This window comes from Trachemys scripta, chromosome 4, assembly GCF_013100865.1.
Source record: "Trachemys scripta elegans isolate TJP31775 chromosome 4, CAS_Tse_1.0, whole genome shotgun sequence".
Taxonomy (NCBI): Eukaryota; Metazoa; Chordata; order Testudines; family Emydidae; genus Trachemys; species Trachemys scripta.
The window spans coordinates 58,373,912-58,401,150 of NC_048301.1; the positions used below are offsets into that span (position 1 = coordinate 58,373,912).

Consider the following 27,239-nt stretch of genomic DNA (forward strand, 5'->3'; position numbering starts at 1 on the left):
GAAACCTAATTTAAAGATTAGACAAACTGTCAAGTTCTCTCTTCTCCAGGCAACAGATTGTTGCAAAAATAAAAAAAGGGATGAGAGGGAGGAAATTTTCAAAAATGGAAGACATTAGGCTATTAGATACTGGGTCCCTCTTCTCCAAGACTAAACATATCAAAACATGTTCCACACCAGTTAAGTAAAGACACACATGCACTTTAAGAGTCCCCTAACAGATTTAATTTCCAACCTGAGAATTCATATAAATAATAGCTTACCTCTATATAGCACCTTGTTCCTGAAGGATCCCGAAGTGGTTTACAAAACCACACAGGAATCACTTCATTTACTACTTGAGTAGAACAAGTCAACTGCTTAGCAGTGCACAATATTAAAAAAAAAAGGCAACATATGACAGGATGCAAAGAACAAATCAACTAATTAAAATTATGGGGGAATTTCAGGTATGCAGAATATAATTACCCAGGAAGGAATTTGTCCAGGACACTGGGGGTTAATACCTCTACTCTTGTTAGGAGTAATGTAGAGCTTTAATGACCATAAATAGTTACAGCTTCTGTTTTATATTTCATCCATCAGACTGCCATCCCCCTGGAAAATGTGCTGGAAAGCCTGCTTCTCAAAAAGAGAAACTGAATAAAATCCAATCTCTCCTGATAAAGAAAACCATCAAGCAACAGCAGAAAGGTTTTATTGAAGATACTTCTTGATGATCAAAGAGACAAAAGCGCCAGTCCAGCCTGAATCTCGGAGACCTGAATCAGTATATGGACAAAGGGAAATTCAACATGATCATCCCAGGAACCATTGTGGCTCTTCTAAAACAAGGCAACTAGCTATGTGATCTTGCTCATGTGGACATTTGCACAGTGTACTTTGATCTGGCTGCCCTGACCATGTCAAGGGCCATTCAATTCAAGACAGGGCAGCCTGTGCTGCCTGCTTTCAGGATATTTCCATGTCAGACATATGCAAAAAACCAAGTTATATTATCAGCTTTGCTACTAACTTAATAAGTGACATTGGGCAAGTCACTTAATTTTTTGGTACTTCGGTTTCTCCAGCCATAATATACCTACCTCTGTAAAGTGCTTTGAGATCATAGGATGAAACATGCAATACAAGTATAAAATATTATGCCTACTGATATGTTGCACATGACTTTTTTCTTTTGCACACTTTTATTTTCAGTAACATTTTTACGGTTTTAGAAATCATCAACTTGGGGATAATACGTGCCATCCTTAAATTGCCTTATGCCACTCTTTACTTCCATGTATATTTATAATTTGCATAGGAATGTCTACTTTATCATAATCCTCTAAACTAAAAAGGCATTTATAGTCTTCTAGGTTCCTGACTTTATTTAAATTTACCAAATCTGCTGAAAAGATCAGAATCAAACTGTGTAAAAAAGAATGCACAACAAAAAGAAATACATCCATCATCCATTTCAGTTCGGTGCCCTAGACTTTCTATTGTAGTTTAATCCCATCATCTCTCAGAGTAAAGCCTGTTACTATATAAAAGGAAAGTGCAAAGCTCCCAATTTAAGGACTAGTTACAACTCATTAAAGTGAGGACACACATAATTTGAAGCATTAGAATTTATGCTGAAATATAATGAGTGGCTATGAATCAACCCTGCATGGATTAAACTAATTCCTGGAATGCTATTATGGAGAGTACCTTGTGCAGAAAGAATGATCCTTCTGTTTGCACAGCAACTAAACAGCTTCAATTTACTTTTAATCGATTTGAATAGAGATAAAGGCCCAGCATTTCAAAATGTGGCCTTCTAAACATAATCAGCCTGAATTATGCCTGTTTCACAGTGCAGTACTTGCAACCTGGTTACAGGAAGAAGGGATAAGGCTGCACTCAGTTTATTTCACTGCTTAATTTATATGGTAATTACAGCACCATAGCCAGAATGGAGAGCATCTGCCAAAACTGAAGGCCCCACAATAATAAAACTGACATGTGCTGTGATATTGTTGAAGTGCTGACTAAGAAACTTCTTTTATCTCCTCTTGAACCCATAAAATGGTGTGCCTGTTATTACTAGCAGGGAATTTTAACAGCTTTGCATTGACAGCAATTATGTAACACATGCACAAAACAATAGAGTTTCACATCACTTAATAAATCCTTGAGCTCTCTTAGTGCCAGCTCTCTTGCTGGCTGGATTTTATGGTCTGGTAACTCCATCTGACCTCCAGAATATTGGAGTATACAAACCACAATAGCAGTAGAAAATTATTAGAAACAACTGGCTTTTGTCCCCATTAGATCGATTTAATAAACGGGGTATGATGCATAATCATGGGTTAATTAAAAGATTTGCTCATTCACTTTATTCTCTGTAGCTAAATGATATGAATGTCTGGCAAGAAATCAAGCAAGATATATATGAGTTTGCTCACTTAAAAGAACATCCTTTATCAAACATCTGACACGTGGGGGAAAATGTCAGTTCCTGAGCCATATCATATTAAACAAATGTCAAGTTGTTTTGGATTGAAATTTTATCAGCATAAAACAATTTCTGTTGAATTTCCCTAAATCTAAATCTGCATAATTGCCACCAATTATCCACTTGGGATCATCAGTCCGGAACTTCCAATGCTAAAAATTCTAATGCATTTGTATTAGTACTTGGCATATAAAACTCCTAACTCCAGTGCCAAGAATCTGGAACTAAACATACTGGAAATGTTCTTATTATTATAGAGAGTAAAAAGAACAAAGAGAAGATTAAGGGATGACTAGATTGCAGTCTATAAGTATCTACATGGGGAACAAATATCTAGCGGAGAAAGATATAACATGATCCAATAGCTGAAAGTTGAAGCTAGACAAATTAAGACTGGAAATAAGATGTAACTTTATAACAGTGAGAGTAACTAACAATTGGAACAATTTACCAAAGTGGTGTGATGGATTCCTCATCACTGAATTTTTAAATCAAGAATGGATGTTCTTCGAAAGATATGCTCTAGGAATTATTTTGGGGATGTTCAATGGCATGTGCTATACAGAAGGTCAGACTAGATGATCACAGTGGTCCCTTCTGGCCTGGGAATCTATGACTCTATGAAAGAAATACCTATCAAAGAGGGATGTTTGGCTGACTGGAAAAGATGAGTACAGAGAAAGGTAAATAAGTTATAAATGTAGTGTGGACTTTATACAAATACAGCTGTAGGAAAAGGTAAACTAGCAACAGGCGAATCCTTCCTACCTTCCTTACACCAACCTGCCTGAGTACCAAGACCAACTACCTAGGGCAATTGCAAATTATGATTATTATTAATATAAAAGTTTATTCCTTTATTTGAATCCTAAACTCTCTGCCTCAATATCTTGTAGTAGTGAGGTCCACAAGATAATTATGCATTACACAAAAAGCTTTTCCTTTTTCAATTTGCTGTTAAATGTCATCGGTGTCCTCTTAGTCTTGTATCGTTAGACATAGTAAAACAGGGAGGGAGGGGAAAAATAGATAATCATCTATATATATTTAAAGGGAGACTATATCAAGGACAGAAAGGAATTGTTTAAGGAGTTAATTACATTCCATGAGTCCTACTTTATGTAAAGAAAACTGTATCCTGGGCAATAGAAACTCTTCCCAACAACTCTTCCCGAGTGATTTATCGGATTTCGAAATAATATTCCAAGGGAAATTGCAGAAGTCCTATGTCCTCTGTATATGCACAAACCAATTCAAGCCAAAGCATTTAAAAATACAATGTAGGGAATAATCTTGCACTAACAGTGGGAGTAACCAGGTGACCTAACAGCTCTGTTCCTAATCTACCTCCTACCAGTCCATGTTTTTTAGCAAGTTACCTGCAAGACATTAGGCATATACCATTATTTATTTAAGCTGTGAGCCACAAGGACAGACAACTTTGTATGACAGCTGAGTGAATATCTCAAAAAATATTTCCAGGAATATTCACTCAAAATAAAATTCAATGTTGCTTTGTCTGTGTTTGCACCCCTTTTGGGTTGCTTTCTGAGAACAGTCCAGCAATTGAGTTTACTGGCAAAAACATTCACAAGAAACAATGAATTTTAAGTGAATATGAGAGACTATCTGCAGAAAGCAAATTCTGAATTTAAGCATGAGTATTTACATTGGAAACCTGCTTCTAAGGGTTAATCTCATTCACACAGGGGATAAGAGAAAAGTAAACTGCAAAACGCCTCTGGCATCTGGGCTGACCTGTAGAAGTACAGGCAGGAAAAAGTTATGCAGCTAAAAGATCAAGAGAGCTGGATCCCATCAAACAGTCAAGGCCAACTGCCTTGTACAGCAGAAAAGGAAGTGGCCCAGAGAAGAACAGTGGAGATAGCCTTGAGCTTAGAAAAGAGATGGGCTGTGAATTGGAGCACAGAGTTCCTGGACTAGTAAAATTGTTTGTATGGATTTTTTTTTATTTGAACTGCTGTTTGCATGCTGGTGGGGGAACAGCATTAGCAGAACTGCTGTTTACACCAGGGAAAGCCATTTACTTGAACTGGTTTTGCATCCAGAAAGGAGGGTCTTGGTGAGGAATACACCGTTAACTTGTGTGAAGCCAAAAGTGTCCAGCTAATTCTATAAACAGCAGTTCAAACAAAGCTTTCCTCTCCTGAGTACATACAACCAGCTGAGAGGGCGGAATAATATCGGAGTGTAAAGGGTTGGAGAGGAAGACAATCTTTTCTATTACAAGACCCATATATATAGTCTATTCAACTGACCCGTATCAACCTAACATTATCCACAAATAGGGACGTCTCTTTCAGTACCATCTGTATCAGAAATACCAAATAAGCCGAATAGTTATGGAAGAACATCTCTATTAAAGTACAATACAGTGTAACTAAAAACCTGTTGGGTGATTAGACTCTTTAGATTCATGTGGGAAAGCTTCCAGAGCTTTTCCAAAATCAGTTTTAATCCTGTTTATAGAGTCAAAAGCAAAATGCCTCTGAGAAAGAAACAAGAGCATTCCAGCTGGAAATAGAAGAGTGGGCATGAGGGAGATCAGGAGAAGGAATGGGATGGGACAAGTGGAGAGGTTACAGAAGAAGAGCAAATGAGAGACTTCTGTATCTGTGACAGGGAAGAAGGAAGAGAGCTGGAGGGGAATTAGTGGAATCAGAATTGCTCAAGGGTGTTTTGTAGACTCTATACCAATAAAATGTAACAGATTCTTCTTTAGCACAAATAGTAGCAACCTCTACTTTGGGAGCAGTGTCTGAATTATCTCTCTGCTGACACGCAGTCCCAGGTATCCATGGTGTAACAGCATAGTGATAAATGTGAAGTCATAGGTAGTCATGGCTTTGTGACACTGTGTTTTCAAAAGTGAGAAAAAATTATATTTTAAAAAGTAAAAAATGGAGAAAATGCTAGGGAAAAGATGTAAAAAGTAGGAAAAGTTGAAAAGAGTAAGAAAAAAGCTGAAAAAACAAGTGGGAGTCTGGGACTCTTGAGTTTTAATCCCACTCTGGTACCAATCTCCCTGTGCAATTTTTGATGAGTCACTTAACCTCTGTGCCTCCTATCTGTATACTATTCTATACATGCTTCACAGGAGTGTGGTGAAGCTTAAGATGCCAAACCTTTACTTACTAGTGTGTGGAGAGACTGCTGTACCCACACAGACTCCCAATTAATTCAATAGCTATTATATGCAGGATCAAGGCCTAACTAATAGTTATGAAGTCCTTTGAGATCTTGGGATGCCAAGTAAAATATACGTTTGCAATGTTACTTGACTGCTATAAATGTATTCAGTTCAATTGGTCTCAAGTGTTCCGGGAAATTATTTGTATGTGTTAAATTACTAACAGTTCATATAAATAAGCATCGCTTACTTTTACAATTATTTGTTTTGAAAGTAATTATCACATTTTCAAATGGAGGAATTCATATTAAGAGAGTTCTAGCTAAGTGTTCATCTGCCTCTTTTCGTTTTCACTACTGTGAAAAACTGTAAATATTAAGAACATTATAATATTTTTTTGTTCCAAGCATCTGAGCAAAATAACTGCACAGCAGTTAATTTGTTTTTCTGTTGCATATTGTTTATGGCAGTGCTTTCTTATATCATTTTTTGTTTATACAGTAAGTGTTATGTGCAGGACATCTGGTTTTCATACTAATAATTACTTCCAGGAGGAAAGTGCTACCACTTTTCATTCTGAAATAGTTCTGTATAACCACATGAATAGAACACATATTGCAGAATTACATAAGCAAAATATGATTAAATGTTATTTATCAAACCTTCAGTACCTGCTGGCTAATAGCGCTTTGCTGAAGTGAGGTCAACACAGTGACAGAATAAGAGTTGTCTTTATTAAGACATGTGGTATGCTTTTTTCCTTTCAGTTTATACAGTAAAGCATTTAATAGGAAATCACTATGATAAATAAATATTGTACATTTAAGCATAAACATGTTTATGAGAAAACCAGATGTTAGAGGATAGTGTGTATACTAATACATAATTTTTGTCTAAATATTTGTTACCTATGTGTAGGCTTGGGAGATTCGATTTTTGTATTGGTAAATGTTGATAAATGTCAATTTCACTGTACATACACAAACCACTGAAAAACTATTTCCATCAGTAATAATCCAAATTTACAGATAGACAAAGTAAGAAAAATGCTGCTAGAGAACTTATTTAGAGTTTGATTTAAGGCTATTTACTTTGTATATTTTGATATACGAGGTTGACAACTTGTGTTTTAGTGATAATAGAGCTCTAACTTTTTTAACCTCAACATTTACTGTCAAATAATTATTACCTGACCTCCCATAATTTCCCACAGTGAAAATTTAAATTGATAAAAATAGAAAAATGCTTAAAATAAACAGATATTAGCTGTCAAAATTATCAGAAATAAAAATTGTATATTGACAAGCCTACTTCTGTGTTACTCAAATTTCTAACGGGACCACCACTGTAAGATCCAATTGAGTTCTGAAAACATGTTATGGCTATTTTCAAGATGTTACTTAATATGTTAGGATCACAAGAAAAAAAAACTGTATAGGAAACTGAGTGCAAGCTCACTAGACACAACTATATTGTAGATTTGACAAAACTAGATATGAGAAGGTTGCTCACCCTATCCAGTAAGTGGGGCTCTTCGAGATGGTTGTCCCTGTGGGTGCTCCACTTTAGGTGTCTTGGCGCCCTGCACTTATAATCGGAGATTTATAGTAGCAGTGCCCCAGTTGGCCGCACCACTCCGAGTGGCTACTTAGAATATGCAGCCAACCAACCCCAATTCCTTCTGTACCCCAGAGGATCAGCGTGAAACTCCGAAGAAGAGGGGAGGAGTGGGGGGTAGTGACGCACCCACAGGGACAACCATCTCGAAGAACCTCAGTTACTGCACAGAGTGAGTAACCTTCTCTTCTTCTTTGAGGCATGTCCCTGTGGGTACTCCACTTTAGGTGACTATGGAGCAGTACCCCTCAATGGAGGGGGGGCTTCAGAGTTGGTTTATTGACAGTGGCTAGCACTGAGAGTCCAAACTGTGCATCTGCAGCTGATTGTTGCTCGATAGCATAGTGCTTAGTAAAAGTGTGGGCAGAGGCCCAGGTGGCAGCTTTGCAAATGTCCGTGATGGGTATGTCATTGAGAAATGCTGTTGATGTTGAGAATGCTCTAGTGGAGTGTGTGCAAACTCCTGGTGGAGCAGGGACATTGTTCTGCTGGTAACACCAGTGCAGCAGCCTGGGAGCTGACCTTGTTTGTGAAGACACAGGCAAAAAAAAAAAATCATTCAGTACATTAGCTTTTTCCACATCCTCGGTCACTAGGTTGCCTCCCTCATTCAGTAAGGGGCCCACACTTTCCTTGACTTTCTTCTTGTTGCTAACATACCTGAAGAAATCCTTCTTGTTACTCTTAACATCTCTTGCTAACTGCAACTCCAAGTGTGATTTGGCCTTCCTGATTTCACTCCTGCATGCCTGAGCAATATTTTTATACTCCTCCTTGGTCATTTGTCCAATCTTCCACTTCTTGTAAGCTTCTTTTTTGCATTTAAGATCAGCAAGGATTTCACTGTTAAGCCAAGTTGATCGCCTGCCATATTTACTGTTCTTTCTACACATTGGGATTTTTTTTCCTGCAACCTCAATAAAGATTCTTTAAAATACAGCCAGGGTCCTTGGCTCCTCAGGAAGTCTCGATACCAGATGTTCCCAGTGCCTCTCGGTCCGAGGCTCTTAGTGCTGTCGGTACCGGGGCAGATTTTTTGCCAGGAGATTGTTTCTTTTTAGGCGAATCTCACTGTGGCGATGACTGAGACTGGTGTTTGGTCGCCTTTTTAGGGACAGAGTCCTTAGAAGCAGTCTTGGTACTGGAGCCCTTGTCTGATGCTGCTGCTGGCAACCGTTGGCCAGGAGGCATCCTGGACTCTGGGTCAGAGGCTGGCCTGAGGGATTTCTCCATCATGAGTAATTTAAGTTGGAGGTCCCTAGCATTTAGTGGCCTAGCAGTCAGTTTTTTACAATGAGGGACACTTCTGAGGAATATGGGTCTCTCCGAGACAGCGGACGCACTAAGCATGGCCGTCTGAAACAGGTATCGATAACCTGCAAGTCAGGCAGCATTTAAATCCAGGGGAACCAGGCATGCCTGTGGAAGGTCCAGCTCTGGAGAGAAACAGAGCAGCCCATGTCCAAGAAGTTGGTGGTGGTGGAGGGCCACCAGAGCAGGAGGAGAAAAGCTACCATAAAATATTTTTTTAAATATGGAAAAAATTAAAAGTAATGGTAACCGAAGTTAACTAGATTAGAGGGGATAAAAGAAAAAGGAAGAAATATAAACGTTCTCCAGAGTTGAAGGGGCGCTGCTGTCGCGTCGACTCAAGCCAAGGGCGGTAGAGAAGGGACCGAGGGTCGGTTGGCTGTGCATGCTAGGTAGCCATTCAGAGTGGCACGAGATGGCTGCCGTGTGTGCATGGCCAACCAGGGCACTACTACAAATCTCCGATTATAAGCGCAGGGTGCCAAGACACCTAAAGTGGACCACCCACAGGGACATTCCTTGAAGAAGAAATATAATTGCTTTCCTAATGTTTTGGGGATTGGGAGAGTTGGGGAGAGGGGGGTTGTTGCTGTTTTGTTTGTTTGTTCGTTTGGACTTAGTACTGCACTCCTATTGACTTCAGCTCGAGTTTTGCTTACATAGAGACTGCTGGATTGGGCCCACCGAGTTAAATTAATGCCAGTGCACAGGGCTTGGACAAGATCATATGCACTACTTGAGCCTCACCTAATGTCCTAACATAGGGTTTAAATGGTGCGTGAGGCTTTGTCCAGCTCCTTGGAACTAAAATAAATTTTACCCTGTGACTCTCTCACAGACATGTATTATACATCATTACTAGCTACTATACCATCAAGGGTATAAAGAGACACTTCCTGCCAATATTTTCTGAAGACACCAATGTGTGCTAACATTTTCTAACTTTCATATATCCTTTTAATTTTTTCTCTGCCCTCCCTATTCTAAAATGCTGACTTCCTCATGAGACTCTGAAAATTATTTTGATATTATTTATATAATATATTTTCCCACCTTCAGATTTAAGTTTTTATACAGGATAGGATACAAAAGGTAAACACACAATACTAGAATCACTGTTAAGAATTTACAACCACATTTTATGCTCAGCTGTTGAACCACCTGCCTGGTCAGAATGTTAATTAACAAACTCTTTCCACAGCTGTGCAGACATCCCTGATGACACTGGTTCTCAAATTAAACAAAACTGTGTTTAAAATGGGTATGGCAGATATAACTAATGGAAAAGGATATAAGTAGTTTACTGGTACTAAGTACTGTGAAGCTGAAAAAAAGAGAAACTAAACTATTTAAAAATAAGCGAATAGGGTCCCAATTAAGGTAATATGTCACCACGTACTGTTATTCTCATTTACTTTGAAAATACCAAAACAATTACAACTACATAAGGCCAGTGTGGACTTACAGTAAAGCACTGGGAATCAAGATTATTTTTGTAGCTTCACAGAAAAGAAAATATGGGGCCCAGAGGAGTTTCCTGTTAATAGCTTGCCTAGATGTAGGATCAAAATCAATCATCTTCGACACTGCAGAAACCCCATATTTTCTGAGTAGGGTTCTCACTTATCACAAACAGGTAACTAATGGAAGCCATATTTCAAAATGTAAAAAAAAAAAATACCCACTAGATTTGTTATCCTTTGTATACAACATTCTTTTTATCAATGCTCAGCAACAAGTCTTCGGAAGCTGAACATTTTTGAAGCAGTAACGACAATGCAGTTGACTAAACAAAGCTAAGCCCAATGGTTTCCAGGAAACTGAAAGATGAAAGAATGTGGAAAGACACTGCCATAGCTTCAAATGAAGAACAAGTGAACTAAGGTCAAATAGAAAACCAAAAAGAAATTCAACAAGGGCCTAGAAACCATGGTCAGATAAATTTCAAGACTGGATCGAGACTTCAGAATGCATTTTTAACACGGCATACAATACATTCCTTGGTATATTATTTCATTAAGGACATTTTTTTAAGAAGTTGGGAGGGGAAGTCACATTGCAAAGCCCGTAATGATTCTCATTTACTTACAGCATAACACTATAACTGATTTACTTTTATTTTTAAATACTAAGAACATAAGAACGGCCATACTGGGTCAGACCAAAGGTCCATCCAGCCCAGTATCCTGTCTACTGACAGTGACCAATGCCAGGTGTCCCAGAGGGAGTGAACCTAACAGGTAATGATCAAGTGATCTCTCTCCTGCCATCCATCTCCACCCTCTGACAAACAGAGGCTAGGTTCACCATTCCTTACTCATCCTGGCTAATAGCCATTAATGGTCTTAACCTCCATGAATTTATCTAGTTCTCTTTTAAACCCTGTTATAGTCCTAGCCTTCATAATCTCCTCAGGCCAGGAGTTCCACAGGTTGACTGTGCACTGTGTAAAGAAGAACTTCCTTTTATTTGTTTTAAACCTGCTGCCCATTAATTTCATTTGGTGGCCCCTAGTTCTTATATTATGGGAACAAGTAAATAACTTTTCCTTATTCACTTTCTCCACACCACTCATGATTTTATATACCTCTATCATATCCCCCTTTAGACTCCTCTTTTCCAAGCTGAAAAGTCCTAGCCTCTTTAATCTCTCTTCATATGGGACGCGTTCCAAACCCCTAATCATTTTAGTTGCCCTTTTCTGAACCTTTTCTAATGCCAGTATATCTTTTTTGAGATGAGGAGACCACATCTGTAAACAGTATTCAAGATGAACAGGAGTACTTGTGGCACCTTAGAGACCAACAAATTTATTTGAGCATGTGGGTGTACCATGGATTTATATAAGGGTAATAAGATATTCTCTGTCTTATTCTCTATCCCTTTTTTAATGATTCCTAACATCCTGTTTTTGACTGCCACTGCACACTGCGTGGACATCTTCAGAGAACTATCCATGATGACTCCGTCTCCAAGATCTCTTTCCTGATTAGTTGTAGCTAAATTAGCACCCATCATATTGTATGTATAGTTGGGTTATTTTTTCCAATGAGCATTACTTTACATTTATCCACATTAAATTTCATTTGCCATTTTGTTGCCCAATCACATAATAACTAAAATTATGACTCAACATTAAGGGGCACATGTTGCTTCCCTTTGTGGGTTTAACAGTTACCAGATCCAGCAGAACCAGGGAGATTTTACTGCATGTATATGCAAGGGTAAGGGAGGAGTTGGTGGAGGCTATTGGGATTTTGGGAGATAACATAGTGGTGAACACCTAGTACTGGATGTCATGGACCCCAGCTCCACTGGGTTTCCCTGTGGTCTCTCACACAGGCACGGGTCAAGGGAGGTGAATAAATCCATCAGCCACCGCTCCTTGATGAAGAGGATCACAGATCTTACTGCAAACTGTGCCACCTGGAAGAAAAATTACCTTCCTCTGTCCTCATAGATACTCAGCACCCAACCACACTTGGGCTGATCAGAAAAAGGATTTGGGGATAACTATGCTTCATGTGTGTTTCTGAAAGTGGTTCTTCAGAGCTTTTCCATGAAGTGTCTCTGCAAACTTTTTTATTAATTGTTGAAGGTCCACATAGAATTAAATTCTCAATAAAATTGAATTATTTTGAAAGTTGCCTAATTAATTTTTAAAATTGCTTAGAACAGTTTCATCCCACAACAGATGTGTTTCAGAATGAGCAGTACCTGAAACAACAGACCTCAGATCTGAGAAAAGGGTTAAACATACTGTTACAACAGCAATTTGTAAAATGTTTGGTACAATAGATTTTCTCCATACAAAAGGAAAACATCATACAATTAGTTTTATATGCCATGTTCCTGTAGCCATGTTGGTCCTAGGATATTGGAAAGACCAGGTGGGTGAGTTAATATATTTTATTGGACCAGCTTCAGTTGGTGAGAGAGAGAAGCTTTTGAGCTTACACATAGCTCTTCTGTGCAAGATCGAAAGCTTGAGTCTCTCAGCAACAGAAGTTGATCAAATAAAATAAAATAAATAAATAAATATATGGAGATATACCTATCTCGTAGAACTGGAAGGGACCCTCAAAGGTCATTGAGTCGAGTCCAGCCCCCTGCCTAAACTAGGAGGACCACATACTGATTTTGCCCCAGATCCCTAAGTGGACCCCTCAAGGATTGAACTCACAACCCTGGGTTTAGCAGGCCAATGCTCAAACCACTGAGCTATCCCTCCCGCCTCACCTACCTTGTCTCTCTAATTATTTTTATGACTGTGGAAGCCATTTCCTAACACACAGTGCAGGACTGTGCACACTCCTGCTACCAGAATTATCAATTACTTCTAGTACAGACATATATCAAACAGGAATTTTATTTACTTGGGAATTTAATTTGTTATCATGCAAACAGATGTAATATCTTAATAATCAAATCAGTAATAATATCATACATTTAAAAATGTCATTCATACAGAAACATAAAGCCCTTTACAAGTATGCATATAAGCATCACATCCTCTACTGTTGAAATGCAGCCTCCTTAAGGTGGAACATAGAAGTTCTTTTCAGAACACAGCCATATTACAGAACAATTTAGGGTAAAATGAAGGAGAATACCCTATCCAAGTACAACAGGAATTTTAAACAGAGTATCATTACCCAAACTAGAATTTGAGTCAAGTATCAGAGGGGTAGCCATGTTAGTCTGGATTTGTAAAAAGCGACAAAGAGTCCTGTGGCACCTTATAGACTAACAGATGTATTGGAGCATAAGCTTTCGTGGGTGAATACCCACTTCGTCAGACGCATGCGGTATACATGTGCAAATTGAGTATACATCATGGCCGACACCCCTACCTTTTGGAAAATGCCATGAGCTCTGCCATGATACAAGCAGTCATGATCAATGACTACATTTTCACTTTGAGCTGGGAATCACACCTGCAGCTTGAGTAGACGTACGTTAGCTCCCATCACCTAGTGCACTAAAAATAAAATATAGCCATAGCAGCACGAACTGTGGGATGAGCTAGAGTCTTGGAAGGATACATACTCAAGAAAGCTAACCTATCCTACCATCTTGTGTTGCTGCTCGATAACGCTGGCTTGATGACAGCTGGTATGAGTATGTCTACTCAATCTGGTAATCACACCCCCCAGCTCCAAGTGTAGATGTACCCTCAATTTTATATAATATAAAAGCACTTTCAGCAGCGCAATGGTCCCTAGCCCATAACTAGGCATTGCTTACTGACTCAGACGGAAGGGTGCTACCTATTCAATAATGAACATTTCCTGAAAAAAATGAGCTTTCAGTGCAAAGTCTGCCATCAAATACTGCCCGGGCCAAGCACTCAGTTTTGCCATGAAACTATTTGATGAAAAGTTAAAGAGCTGCTTTCCTAACTAAGGAGTTCTGCTATGCAAACTATGTCCAAAATTTTCAAACTTGGGTGCATAGGCAGCTAAGTAAACGTGGTCTGATTTTTAGAGAGACTGATTGAAAAGTCAGGTCACTTATATTTAGCTTCCTTTATACAGACTAGATACCTGAATGTAGCCATCCAAATTTGAAAATTTTGGCCTAAGAGGTCTAGTTACTGCAGATGACATGTCATGATGATATAGGAAAGCAATCATGTTTATTAATACAGGGATCTAAAATTAGGAGATGATTGATAATCCAAAAACTAGTAATTTACATATAAACTTAATCCTCTTGGTAGTGGATTCCCCCAATAATAAATGAAGACTGGGAAGTGGCCAGTTTTTGCATGTCATTATGATGTACTCTAAGAAAGTGACAACAAATTTGGCAGTGCTGTGATGTCATTCCAAGAAGCTTCACTACTGAGATGTTGTTTCCTAGAATGTCATTCATAATGACAAGGTAAGTGGAGTATCTTCTGAAGGTTGATGTTCTTTCAATGAAGAAATGTATACTATTTTATTTCTATTATTTCAACTACTGGGAGGAAAACCCCACCTTAATTTTCATTTGGATGCTTCCATATTTTATGCAGACAACCCAGAGAATTTATAAGATATGGCACATCCATATAATTTTGAAACTGTATGTCATAATTTCATTGTTATGCTACAGCAACAGGCGATATAAAAATGTAATATTTCCTTCAGAAGTAGATTTATGAATTAAATGTTCTGAAGTAGTTCTCACACTATGCAATAAAGCTAACCTAGTCATGGCATATACATTACTACAGGCTGTTTCTATGTTGATAAATACTGTAAATAAATAATAGGCTCTAGTCATATAAGGTTCTAGACACATACAGTCCAGTCAAGGAAACATATTTGGTATGTTACGGGGGGTTGCGTGCCATAGCAGAGACCAAGAAAATACTGTGTTGTGCTGATCAAGCCTTGAAACTGAGCTATTAACATTCATAACATTCTAATGACTCAGTAGCCCATTACATTCCAAAGTGCAGTAATGTCCTGTTGTGGACCACCACACAGAGCTGCAGACACACTGCCTGCGATTATATTTGCCTCATTAGCAAGGGTCAGTGACGAGAGAGAGAGTAATGCATGGGTCAGTGACTGGAATGGATGACATAGCATAAATTTATTTTATCAGTTCCCCAGCAGACCTAATTCAGTTAAATTGAAGATTCACAAGATTGGCTTAAACTATTTGATTAACAATTACTTACATGCTAACCACAACGTAGTAAGGTGGAGGTCAACCACAGTTTAGAAATTGAATAGATGAGGAGCTAAATATGTTCTCTTGCTGAAGTGGCACATACTTGGATGGAGTCTTTGAATTTCTCATTGTCTCTTTGAGTCTGATCCTGTACTCTTTATGTAGGTAAACCTCACTGAAGTCAGTGGGAATAAAAGAGTCAATTAGCCAAACTCACTTTGCAACACCTATTTAAGGAGTGCGAGATTAGGTCTTTACAGTGTGAGTTAGATGGAAGGGTTTAGGGTATATATCTCAAACTGGATTAATGTTGAAAGCAAGCTTGCTAAAAAGTCAGCCAAAGTAGGCAAGCAAGCAACAGCTGTTAATACAGCCTGTTGGAAGTTGTAATGTTTTTCTTTTCCTTCTCCCTTTCTTTGTTTCCTGCTGTTTGATAAGGAATTTTCCCTATTACATAAATAAGCTCCCTTTATTTTTGCTTCTGAGAAAACTTCAAATTCAGTTATTTTTCTTTATCATCTCCTCTCTTTGTGAAGGACCTTTGTACCCTCGTCTTAGGTTATGTCTAAAGTGCAATTAAAAACTTCAGGCTGGAATGTGCCAGCTGACCCAGACATTCAGGCTTGGGCTGTAGACCAGGCTCTAGGACCCTGCAAATTGGGAGGATCCCAGAGCTCAGGCTGTAGCACAAGCCTGAACATCTACACCACAATTAAACTGCACCTTAGCCTGAGTCCCATGAGCCCAAGTCAGCTGGGACTGGCCAGCCCCGGATGTCTAATTGCAGTGTAGACATACCCTTAGGCTGTTTGATCCTCCTGTGTCCACACTGTCACTCTCATGGCCCATTAGTGGCACTACTACAGAAGAGGACCACAGCCATCTCTATACCCTCAATCAGTGACTGTGATATGCCCATTGTTCTCTGCCTCCACTGAGAACAGAGCTCCCTTTTCTCCAGGAGCTTCACACAGTAATTTCCCAAATATTAGACTTTGTTCAGCTTGAATTAAACCAAATAAGTATTTTTGTCTTTTTTACAAAATGAAACAAAAATAGAAAATAAACGTTATCTTACACATTTAACATGTAATTTACTATACAATTCTTTAAACTGGCACTAAAAAATTAAATTACTGAATATTTGTATAGCTCACCTTATTCCTCAGGTAGAGAATGAATTCATTCCTATAGTAACAATGATATGACAAACATACATTATCTCTAGGAGTGTGACAGATCTTCCTAGAAGGAATGATCTCCCTTCTCCCAAGTTAAAACAGTTATGGGGGAAAGATCATTTGATCCCAAAATTTAACCTAAAGAGTCACAAAATACATATTAACTTTTGGAAAAAATTTATTCAGCCCTTTGTTTGAATACACAAATGTCTAATTTATTTTCCTTTTACCCAGCATAATTCTTTAAAAAAAAAAAAAAAAACTTTTTTTATCCATCTGTTTAAAATGAACAAAAGGGAGTATATAATTGTCAAATATACCAAAATAAATCATTAACTTTCTCTAATTTTGTTTGGCTAAAAAGTACATCCTACACTTTTCTTGTACCAGTTCTCTTTTCATGTTAATTAAGAATCACACTAGCTCTGGGAAATATATTAATGTGTGAATGCTAAATCTTTTTAAAAGTTCTGACTCTTTCTCCCCTACCCACTCACCACTTCTGCAAACCTAGGGGTAGCTACCTACACAGAGGGAGGCCACCCGACATATTATGATACTTAAACTACCAAAGATGATCTATCTAAGGCAATGTCTACACTATGGAGTGCCCCTTATTATAGATGCAGCCTACACCAACAGAAGGAGGAGTTTTTCTGTTGGTACAGGAACACCACAGCCCCAAAGGATGTTATCTACATTGATAGAAGCCCTCCTCCATTGGCACAACTGTTTTGTGAAAATGGGGGGGGGGGGGGTGTCAGCATAGCTATGTCAGCCAGGAGTGTGGTTTTTTCAGACTCCTGGCCGATGTAGCTATGCCGATGTAACTTTTAAGTGCAGACCAAGCCTAAGGTATTTATGTGGCCCCCATTACTACAGTAACTGAGCATTTCACAATCTTTAAGGTATTTATCTTCAAAGCACCTTTGTGAAATTGGTTAGTGCTATTATCCTCATTTTACAAATGGGGAACTGAGGCATGGAGAAACTAAAGATAGACATTTTGAAAATCCTAAGTAATTTAGGAGCACGGTTCCTTTGAAAGTCAGTGGGACTTGTGCTCCTAAATCAATCAGGCACATTTGAAACATCCATCCTAAGTCACTTGCCCAAGGTCACAACAGGAAATCTATGCCAGATGAGGGAATTGAATCCAGGTTTAAGGGTACGTCTATACTTACTTCCTGGTCCAGATGTAAGCGATCGATCTTCTGGGATCGATCCCGGAAGTGCTTGCTGTCGACGCCGGTACTCCAGCTCGGCGAGAGGAGTACGCGGCATCGACGGGGGAGCCTGCCTGCCACGTCTGGACCCGCGGTAAGTTCGGAGTAAGGTACTTCGAATTCAGCTACATTATTAACTTAGCTGAATTTGCGTACCTTAGTCCGAAGTGGGGGGTTAGTGTGGACCAGGCCTAAGAGTCCCAGACTAGCACTCTAATCATCTGACAAGTTTTCCTCTTTGGAACAAAGACGATGTGAACCAAAGCAACAAAAATTGAGTAAAAAGCAATCCAGTTGTGGGACTTATTTTCAAAACGGGGCCAAAATTTCCTCTCAGTTACACCAGCGGCTTCTGTGATCAGTCAGTGAGGTTGTTCCAGTTTAACTTACAGGAGGATTTAGTGCATATTAGAAGTCAAAACTTCTGCAAATGTAAACACCCTTTGTACCAAGGTCTGGCTTCTTGTTACTGCCTTGAAAGCCCTGACTAATTCTGGCCCTCTTCATCTTAGTCTTGTTTAACATGCAGGAGCAGATTTATCATGAAACAAACTGTGCAGAGGCACAGGGCCACCAACAAGGGGGCCCACAAAATGCAGGAAAAATATCTTACAACCTGCCCCTGAATCCTGGCTATCGGTGCAGCCGGACTCAGGCCACCCTCCTTACCCCCTCCTGTACCCCAACCCCCTGCCCCAAACAAGGTACCTCACTTTATTTTCGTTTAATCCCCTTAATTTATAATATAGGAGGAGGATAAAGAAAAAAAAAGAATGAAAAATGGGGAGGGGGAAGACAAGAGAGCATGTTCTTTTTCTTGGCTGGATCCTGGGGGGGGTGTCCAAAAACGAAGCTGCGCACAGGGCCCCACTAACTCTAAATCCACCACTGATCACATGCCATACCTTCTGCTCTTCCAGAGATGCCGGCCTCATCCAATCACTTGGCAGCTTCTCACACAAACATTTCTGTGGCTCCTTCTACATTGAACCCTACAGCATAGAACATTTTTGAAGGACCTACTCTTTCCATAATCCAGCTCTCCTGAAGGCCACCTCTGCCTTATTGCCTTTGGGAAATTTGCTAACAATCCAGAGAAATAATTTGGAATAGTTTACCTGTAATACTTAAATTAACAAATGTATTTATTTATTTTTAACTGAACTTACAGTTTACCCCTTTTTTTTCCTGCCTTCTGCGTGTTTGTCTATCTTTAGATTGTGAGGTCTTCAAAACAGGAAAGCACTAAGTGCACTGTGAATACTATTAGAAATAATAACACTACCAACTCCCCCTCCTCCTCATTAGAATGTAGTGATCCAGGTTAAGAATCTTGCCATCATTTTCAACAATGGCCTTTCTGTACAAACTTGTGTGTCAGATATGGTTCAAAATTGTTCTTTTCCAAGTGCACAGGTTGTGTCATTATTTAGCCTGTGATGATTTGACGACAGTACGCCAGCCAGAGGGGCACACCAAGCACTTCCATCAGGTGGAGAATGCTTCGCAGAGAATACCACGGTAAGAACATTTTGTTGCTTTGTACATTTGGGGCACAACACATGACAACACCATCTAGCCAAATTCTTAATCAAATAGAAAAGTCTGCTCAGCCAGTTCCAGGAGTTCCATCTGATCCACCTGAATCCAACTGGTTATATACCAACAGCAAAAATAGCTTAAAAATTAATTATATTTATCTGCTAAACTGTTTCCTCCAGAATTTCCCTACTGTTTCCACATCCTTTTGCCCTGGAAAATACACAGAAATAGTTTATGTCTTTAATCTTTAAGTGGGCATTAACAGAAATCTGGTCAATTAAAAAAAGATAAATTAGAAGTATTTTAAGGTATCATGCTGAAACTGGCTGAAATGTTTTAGTTTTATAAACCCATTTTCTTCATTTTTAAATGTTTTTCTCTTGCTTTTTCCAATATGAAAGACTGACAAAACTAAAAGGGAAAACTAACTAGCCATACAGGGAAAACCATGAAACTGACTATATTCAAAAGGTTGTTAAATGCACAAAGTTGGAAACTAATAAATTACTTTTCTCCAATCTCTTCCAGTTACCTCTATTTAAGGGATTACTCACAACAGTAGATAAAAGAATTCTGTATTGATGTAAACAAAAATTATTTTTATTGAGGTTTCTTTTTTACCATTCCATCAACGGTCATCACTCATCATCATCTGACAACTGCAGAAATGAGCCCTCTCTCTCTCCAAGCTCCATCCTCTGTATTGTTAATCTCCATACAAGAGACAGATACAATCAGTGTCTTCATTTTAGTTTTAAAGCATATGTTCTAGACTACACTCAGACCATTGTTCTTGGGACAGACATTTCCGGGATGACAGGCTTATACATGAGACTTCTTGCAGCAATTTTTTTCCCCACTCAACTTGAGAAATGCTTGTTGAATCAACTGTGCTGAAAAACCTCTCAGCTAGAAAGACAAGGTGAGTGAGGGAATATCTTTTATTGGACCAACTTCAGTTGGTGAAAGAGATAAGTTTTCGAGCTACACAGAGCTCTTCAGGTCAGTCAGAAACCATCTACAATTTATTTTGTAGAAATCAGTTTTCCTGCATCAAGTTGCCCATGCCGGTTTTCCCTCTGCTCAGTTTTTTATCCACTCTGGTGCAATGGTGAATTACAGTTTAGCCCTCAAGCAATAGCCTAGGAAAACACCTCCCATTTAAGCATAAAACAAGAGTCCAAACAAAAACACACATCCAAAACTTCAAAGAAACAAGTCCTTCAGCCCTGGGATTAAACAATAGCCCCAACATGGTCTGTCCTGGTCTACCCCCGGTTGATGCCATAACTAAAAAGGCACCTTCTCCAGAAATTCTGGAGAAGATCCATGGCTAGAAGTTGAAGCTAGATAAATTCACACTAGAAATAAGACACAAAATAGAAAGATTACTGAGGATTGTGGTGGATTCTCCATCACTGGCAATTTTTAAATCAAAATTGAATTTTTTCTAAAAGACATGCTCTTGTTCAAACACAAATTAATTCAGGGAAGTCCTATGGTCTGTGTTATACCGGTAAGACAAGATGATCACAATGGTCCTTTCTGGCTTTATAATCTATTAATAAAAATAAGCAGCTGTTCTCCTTCAACTCTGAGAAACTTACCCTAAACAAAATATCTGAACATTGCAGTTCATCTAGCATTAGTTTTACTCTGACACTGCTTTCAAGCTATAACAGAAAAATGTGTCCACAAATTAGAGTTAAAGGGAAAGAAGTCTGATACGTTATTTGGAAGATTCATGTGATCATCCAGGTTTGGGCTTGTTGTCAACCCTTGCTCTATGTTTTAGGCATAAATACAATATACTTTGTGCTTAGAGGATCTTTGTAAATTTCACTTCGCTTACCCCAAAATAATTATTGTTAAAACTGAGAAATTATCCAGTTTTTTTCTAAAGTGTTACTGAGTTGCAATTCACATTTTATACACTTACTAACATTTTAACTTTCTTGCTTCCCATTGGTCTTCAGGTACTGTATTGGACTAGATAAATAATTGTCAGTTTAAAAAAAAAAATCATATGAATTAAACAAAACTAGCTCACAGAGTTAATGTTAGAGCACAATGAATTATTTCAAACATATGTGAAGAAGCTACACTAAATTCTATAAGTTATTAGAAATTACTTAAAATATTTACTTCTTTATGTGTATATAGCGGACACTCTTGAAAGGCTTCTTCCATTCTAAAAGACAGTTTGAGAGATATTCCCTATATATAAATGGGGAGTATCATTAGAACTGGGAATCACTCTCAAAACTAGAGAAACTTGTATCATATATTTCTTCTTTTGGGGTTAATTGTATAAGCATATGTAATTTTAAGCTCCAGCACAGCTTTCAAGCTTAAACTTACAAGATTTCCCTCCAGATTTTTCAGCTGTTGATTAATCTCTTTAAGTCGGTTTTGTTGCTCACGTTGCTCATGTGTGTCTCGCAAGGCCTTCTCACCTGGAACTGCTTCCAAACTTCTATTTGCATAAGCCAGAGATGCCTGACAAAAGTAAGAGTGGACACAGCTAAAACATCTTAAAATATGTTTTAAAACAGAAAAAATGCTAATTAGACCTTTACAGAAAAAAGTGAGAGAACATTAATATTTATGCATAATTGGTTAGTTTCACATTTTGGTCAATGTATGTTGTTAGTATTTAAATATCAAACAGGATTTTTTCCACAAGGAGTATTAATTAACTCTGTTCAAACTTGTAAAGGAAAATAATAAACATTCATATTCAAGATTTCCAACAGTGGAGGGAGGACTTTTCAACAGCACACAGCACTGATCTAACTCCAGTTGACTTCAGTGGATCAATGCTGAGTACTTTTGAAAATCTCATTTAAAATGTTTCTCTCCGAAACGAAGCCTGAGTAAACAGCCTTTGCACAGTGGATCTATGTGGGGACATGAAAGACAAAACCCACCCTCTAACCCATAGCCAAGCCATGCGGCACACATGCAGCTAGACTGCAACCACTACTACAGAGCATAGGTGTCCAATTTTACAAATATTCAGTAGTCTGGGACCAGATTCTAAGGTTCTTACGCAGAGAGTATTACCTTAATTATTGAAATCAACTGGACTGTTCATGGGATTAAGGTAATATTCAATGTGAGTAAGACCAGAATGGAATCTAGCCAACTGGGAATGTTAAATATTGACAAAATTGCAAATCTACAAATGACAAAAATAGGGTTTGCCTTTGGTAACCAAGGATTCAATATAAGAATCCAAGTCATAGAGTAGTCAAAGTAACAGCAAAAAAAATTGCCAAACTCTAATTACCTTTAACCCAAGAGAGTATGTCCAACTATTTAAATAAAATCCTAGTCTAATTAATCACTCTTATTTTCAAAAGCAACTCATCCATTCCTGATTAACATATATTCCTCAGTAAAGGAAACTAAGTACTATACTTAACTGGAAAGAGGACAGTTTTCTAGATTTAATAATTCAGATGAAAACTTCTCAGCATACAGGCTACAGTTTGTAAAAAGTGTGACTGTTTAAAAATAATATATTTTCTGGCCAAAATGCATAAGACAAATAAGTGATTTTAAGGGGCTTTAAACCATAACACCAGTGAATCATGCAATATGGAGTTTATTTCTCAGAGTGAAAGTACAAGAGCTATCACACAATGGCTCCCAGTATCACAATTCCAAGCAATCTCAAGCACAGCGGAAGAAGGTATAAGAAGAGTCATCTATTGAAGCCTGGAATCTCCTCAAACTGAACCAGCTTAACCCTCAATAGGGTGAGCTATCTTCAGCCAAACATGAGCTATCTTCAGCCAAGATTCTCAATAATGACCACCCATGTCTAGGTACCTAAATGCATATTTAGCTATCTACATAAGTGGACTGAAGTCAATAGGCATGCATGATTAACATCTTTGCAGGGTATAATATCAAGAACCTGCACCTCTTATCTCTACGTCTATACATTAATTCAATATACCAGTATATCATCTTCATATTTTCAATATGAATGGAGAAGTGGCTCAAGAAACCAATAATAAAGATTAAAAGTTACTCCTCTTCAGGCACAGCATTTATTGGGAGTTGATGTAAGGCTTTTTTTTCCTCCCATGACTGCAATGTAAGAAAACCCATTTATTAGGTAAAATAGAAAAGATTGTGACTACTTTACATTTTCTTACAAATTACACCTATTTCTGCAATGAAGTCAAATTTCTAAATCCACCTTTATAATCTGCATATTTACAGAGATAGTGCCAGTTCTATGGGTACCATTCAGTGTGGATTATAGCTGTGATTATAATTTGTTTAGGAAAATAACTAAGCGTTATAAGATATATATAGAGGGAGAACACAGTTAGTGGTACTGCAAGGTCACTAAATGTTATATTGTATTTCCCATTCATTTTGCTTCACTATTATTTTATTTGGGATTTTGAGTATATGGATAGCAGCTGGATATTTTTATATGAATTTAGACTTCAATGAACAAAGTTTAAATTGCATGTAAAGCCACTAAAAATGTTTTTATCTCAATATGACATAGCTTTAAAAGGATAATGATGAGAGAAGCCACTCAACTCAAAAGTTACTGGCTCCAAGTTCTTTTTTATTCCCCCTGCACATTGTCCTGAACAAGGCTTTTTACTGGCATTGTCCTTGGTCCTGCAAACACTTAGACACATGCTTCACTTCACTTCATGCCCATGAGAAGTCCCACTGCATAAGTGCTTGGAGGAGAAATAATAGATGTGGAAGGCAACTGTGACATATTTCCATCCCCGCCCCCATCATTTCACCCCATTATAGTCACTCAACATGTTTGAGTCTTGTTGCTTCTTTGGTATATGCTATATGGTCCTATGAGGAAGAAGGTATATTGGGGTTACCTTTAAAACTCTGCTGTAATGCCTACCAGTCCCTGCCAGCTGACAATCACTAGGCAGACAGTGAACTATGAGTCTTACGACTATTGTTTAACATTTCAAAGCTGCTTGTTTCCGTGTTTGCTCATGAACCCCTTCTCCTCACATCCCAAATCTATTTGTTCCAGCCACTTGTTGTTTCTTGTCATATGTCAAGATTGTAAAGTCTTTCTACTTCATTTCTGAAAAACAAGCGCATATGGTCTGAATTCGCAAACAGGGCCCCTAGGCACTACCATAATACAAATAAATAATTATAATAATTATAAAATAGTAATAAAAAGTCAAATTATTCCAAAGCAGTGTGTTTTGTTGGGAACAGTTTCAACAGGAGAGATTAAGAGTCTAACTCTATATATCCCAATAATTAGGGCACTCCCAGGGAGGTAGGAGATGCACATTCAAGTCCCTTCTCCGAACCAGAAGAGGGAGGATTTGAACCTGGGTCTCCTACATCTTAGGTGAGTGCTCTAACCACTGGGTATTGGACATAAAGGCTGGGGAGTATAACCTCCTCCTCCTCCTGTCTTTTGTGCAGGGCATGCATGCTCAGGGCACATACACACACACACACTTCAGAAAAATATAACAGGGAAACTATGAGTTAGGGTTACATTAACAATTCTGACACATACCTTACAGTCAGCTTATATGTATACACAAAACAGACTATTTTTTCCACTGGCCAGCACAGAAACAGTCTAATATGTATTCAAACATCATTCAGATGATTATTGAAATGTTTACTATATCAAAACCATGACATTTTGAATATTTTTAAACAACTGTAAGGGAATTAAGTGTGTGTAAATTTGAGAAGTTATCAATTAGAGGTAGAACTTATTATCTAGATAGTTCATTAGCGAGACAGATTGAATGGATTGCATGATTTGTTATTGCAGCTTAGTCAAAAAGGAATATAAACACTATGACTATTTCTCTTTAGAATTATTGCTGTGCACCAGCAGCACACATAGAACACAGAATTAAACAAAGTTAAGAGCCTGACCTTTTCCCCACTTAAATCAATGGCAAAATGGCAATTGTCTTCAATGAGAACAAGACTTAACCTCAAGACAAACCATATACCACAAAAAAGCACAAGGACGACCAGGTAACAATATGGTTACTCAACAACACAGCAGATTCTGACTTTTTTATATATGTAATATTAAAGGACTTCAAAACTAGTGGGGATTAACAGTAAGGCTCAGTACAAGAACTATGTTTAGATGGATTTAAAGATGGAGGGATTGGAATTTGCCACATCAGGATGACAAGGGCATTTGAGGCATAGAAGGCACCACAATGGAAGGGAAGGAAAATGCAAATGAGATTGTCAGAAAGAATTCAGTAGAGCAGTGAAGGATGAGAAAAATATTGGCAGGAGCAGAGTTGGGCAGAACTGTGAAGGTCAAAGCAATCACCTTATAATTTATGTCAGAAGGAAGGCAAAGCTAAGGGAGGAGTTGAAGAGGAGGAGATGTAGTCAAAGCAGTGGGCAAGCATGATGATCTCGGTAAGAACAGGTTTATTTAGACTGCAGGGGTACAATGTGGAAGGCAAAAAAGGAGAATGTACAATAATCTGAATTATAGATTAATAAAGCCTTAAAAGAGATTTTAACTTAGAGATGAATAAAGGACAGAATTTAGAATTGTTCTACACAAAAAAGAAAGTATCTGTCAAGGGTATGGCTATAAGGTGGGGAGTTAGGGGGAAAGTGAGGAAGAGGAGAAAAAAGAATGTTACCAAAAGGTAAGGAGCTGAGTAACAGTGAAGATGGAAAAGATGACAACCCAAGATGACCACCTTTTCCCAAATAGTGCACTCTTTACACTGACAAAGACACCTGATAAAATACATTTGTGCCCTGCAATTCTGTTGGGGCACAAACAGGCCCTTTGATTACTAGTCCCATTGATCTACCAATGCTGTTAAAATGCTTCTAAATAGCATCCATTACTTAGAGTATAGGTACCTGCTCATCTAATCCATCATGTTGGTGTGGATGCTAGGAGCACACACTGCCAGAGGATTCTTTAACGAAAACATGAGCTCCCTAAGCAACCTTTTGCTCTTTTGACAAGTTACTTATATAATTCATCTGGTTATTATAGCTGACTGCTGTGACTAAGATGTCCGTTTTTTCTAATGAAATAAGCCCCCATCAAAGATAAATGGAGATCCAAGAGGTTTACTGTTACTGCCTTCATATCATAATTAGGGCTCCGTATCCGTCACGGAGGTCGTGGAATTCACGGATTCCGTGACTTTCCGCGACCTCCGTGACTTCTGCAGAGGCCAGGGTGGCTGACCCCACCGCCACCCAAGCAGCTGGCTCCAGGGCCAGCAGTTCATGTGGCCCTCAGGACAGCCACATCAACCGTTGCTCCAGCAGCCCCCGGCAGCAGTCCCAGGTAGGCCGGAGCAGCCGTGGTCCACGGCCCTGGGCAGCGGTCCCCAGCCGACTGGCTGGAGCAGCCGTGGTCCAGGTCAGTGGTCCCTGGCCGGCTGGCCAGAGCAGTGGCAGCGGTCCCCAGCCAGCTGGCTGGAGCAGTCGCGGTCCAGGGCAGCTGTCCCCAGCCAGCTGGAGCAACTGCGGTTGACGGCCCTGGGCAGTGATCCCCAGGCAGCTGGCCGGAGCAGCCCTGGGCAGTAGCCCCTGGCAGCAGGTGCCGCTGGCCCCGGGCACCCACCCCCAGCACCGCCCCTTAGGAGTGAGCCCTCCACGGCTCTCCAGAGCCCCTCCCACAAGATTTAATCACAGGAATTTTTAGTATAAGTCATGGACAGGTCATGGAGCCATGAATTTTTGTTTATTGCCCATGACCTGTCCATGACTTTTACTAAAAATACCCATGACTAAATCATAGCCTTAATCACAATCAAGCATGCAGATGTTCTGAGGCACTCTTTGTTCACTGATCCTGGGTTTATTTTATTCCCAGATGAGTTTTCCAGTTCTTCAAGTTAGCATTTGTAGTCACCATACCAACTCTGCATCCTGTTGTCCCAACCTAGCGAATAGACAATAGTGCATCTTTGGTTAACGAGGTCAGACAATTTATTCTACCCTACAAATCTTAGGTTTCCCATCCCATTTTTTCAAAATTGTACTAAACTGAATCGATATTTTTAAGGAACACA

At 38.8% G+C, this 27,239-nt stretch overlaps 1 protein-coding gene across 3 annotated transcripts in view; it reads right to left on the reverse strand.

The window, feature by feature from the left end:
• FSIP1 (fibrous sheath interacting protein 1) overlaps positions 1–27,239 on the reverse strand; it is a 164,285-nt gene that overhangs the window by 93,507 nt on the left and 43,539 nt on the right. For all 3 annotated transcript variants that reach the window (XM_034769043.1, XM_034769042.1, XM_034769044.1), the window contains one exon: positions 21,538–21,675. In XM_034769043.1, coding sequence (XP_034624934.1) covers positions 21,538–21,675 — 138 coding nt within the window. The remainder of the gene's footprint in view (positions 1–21,537; positions 21,676–27,239) is intronic.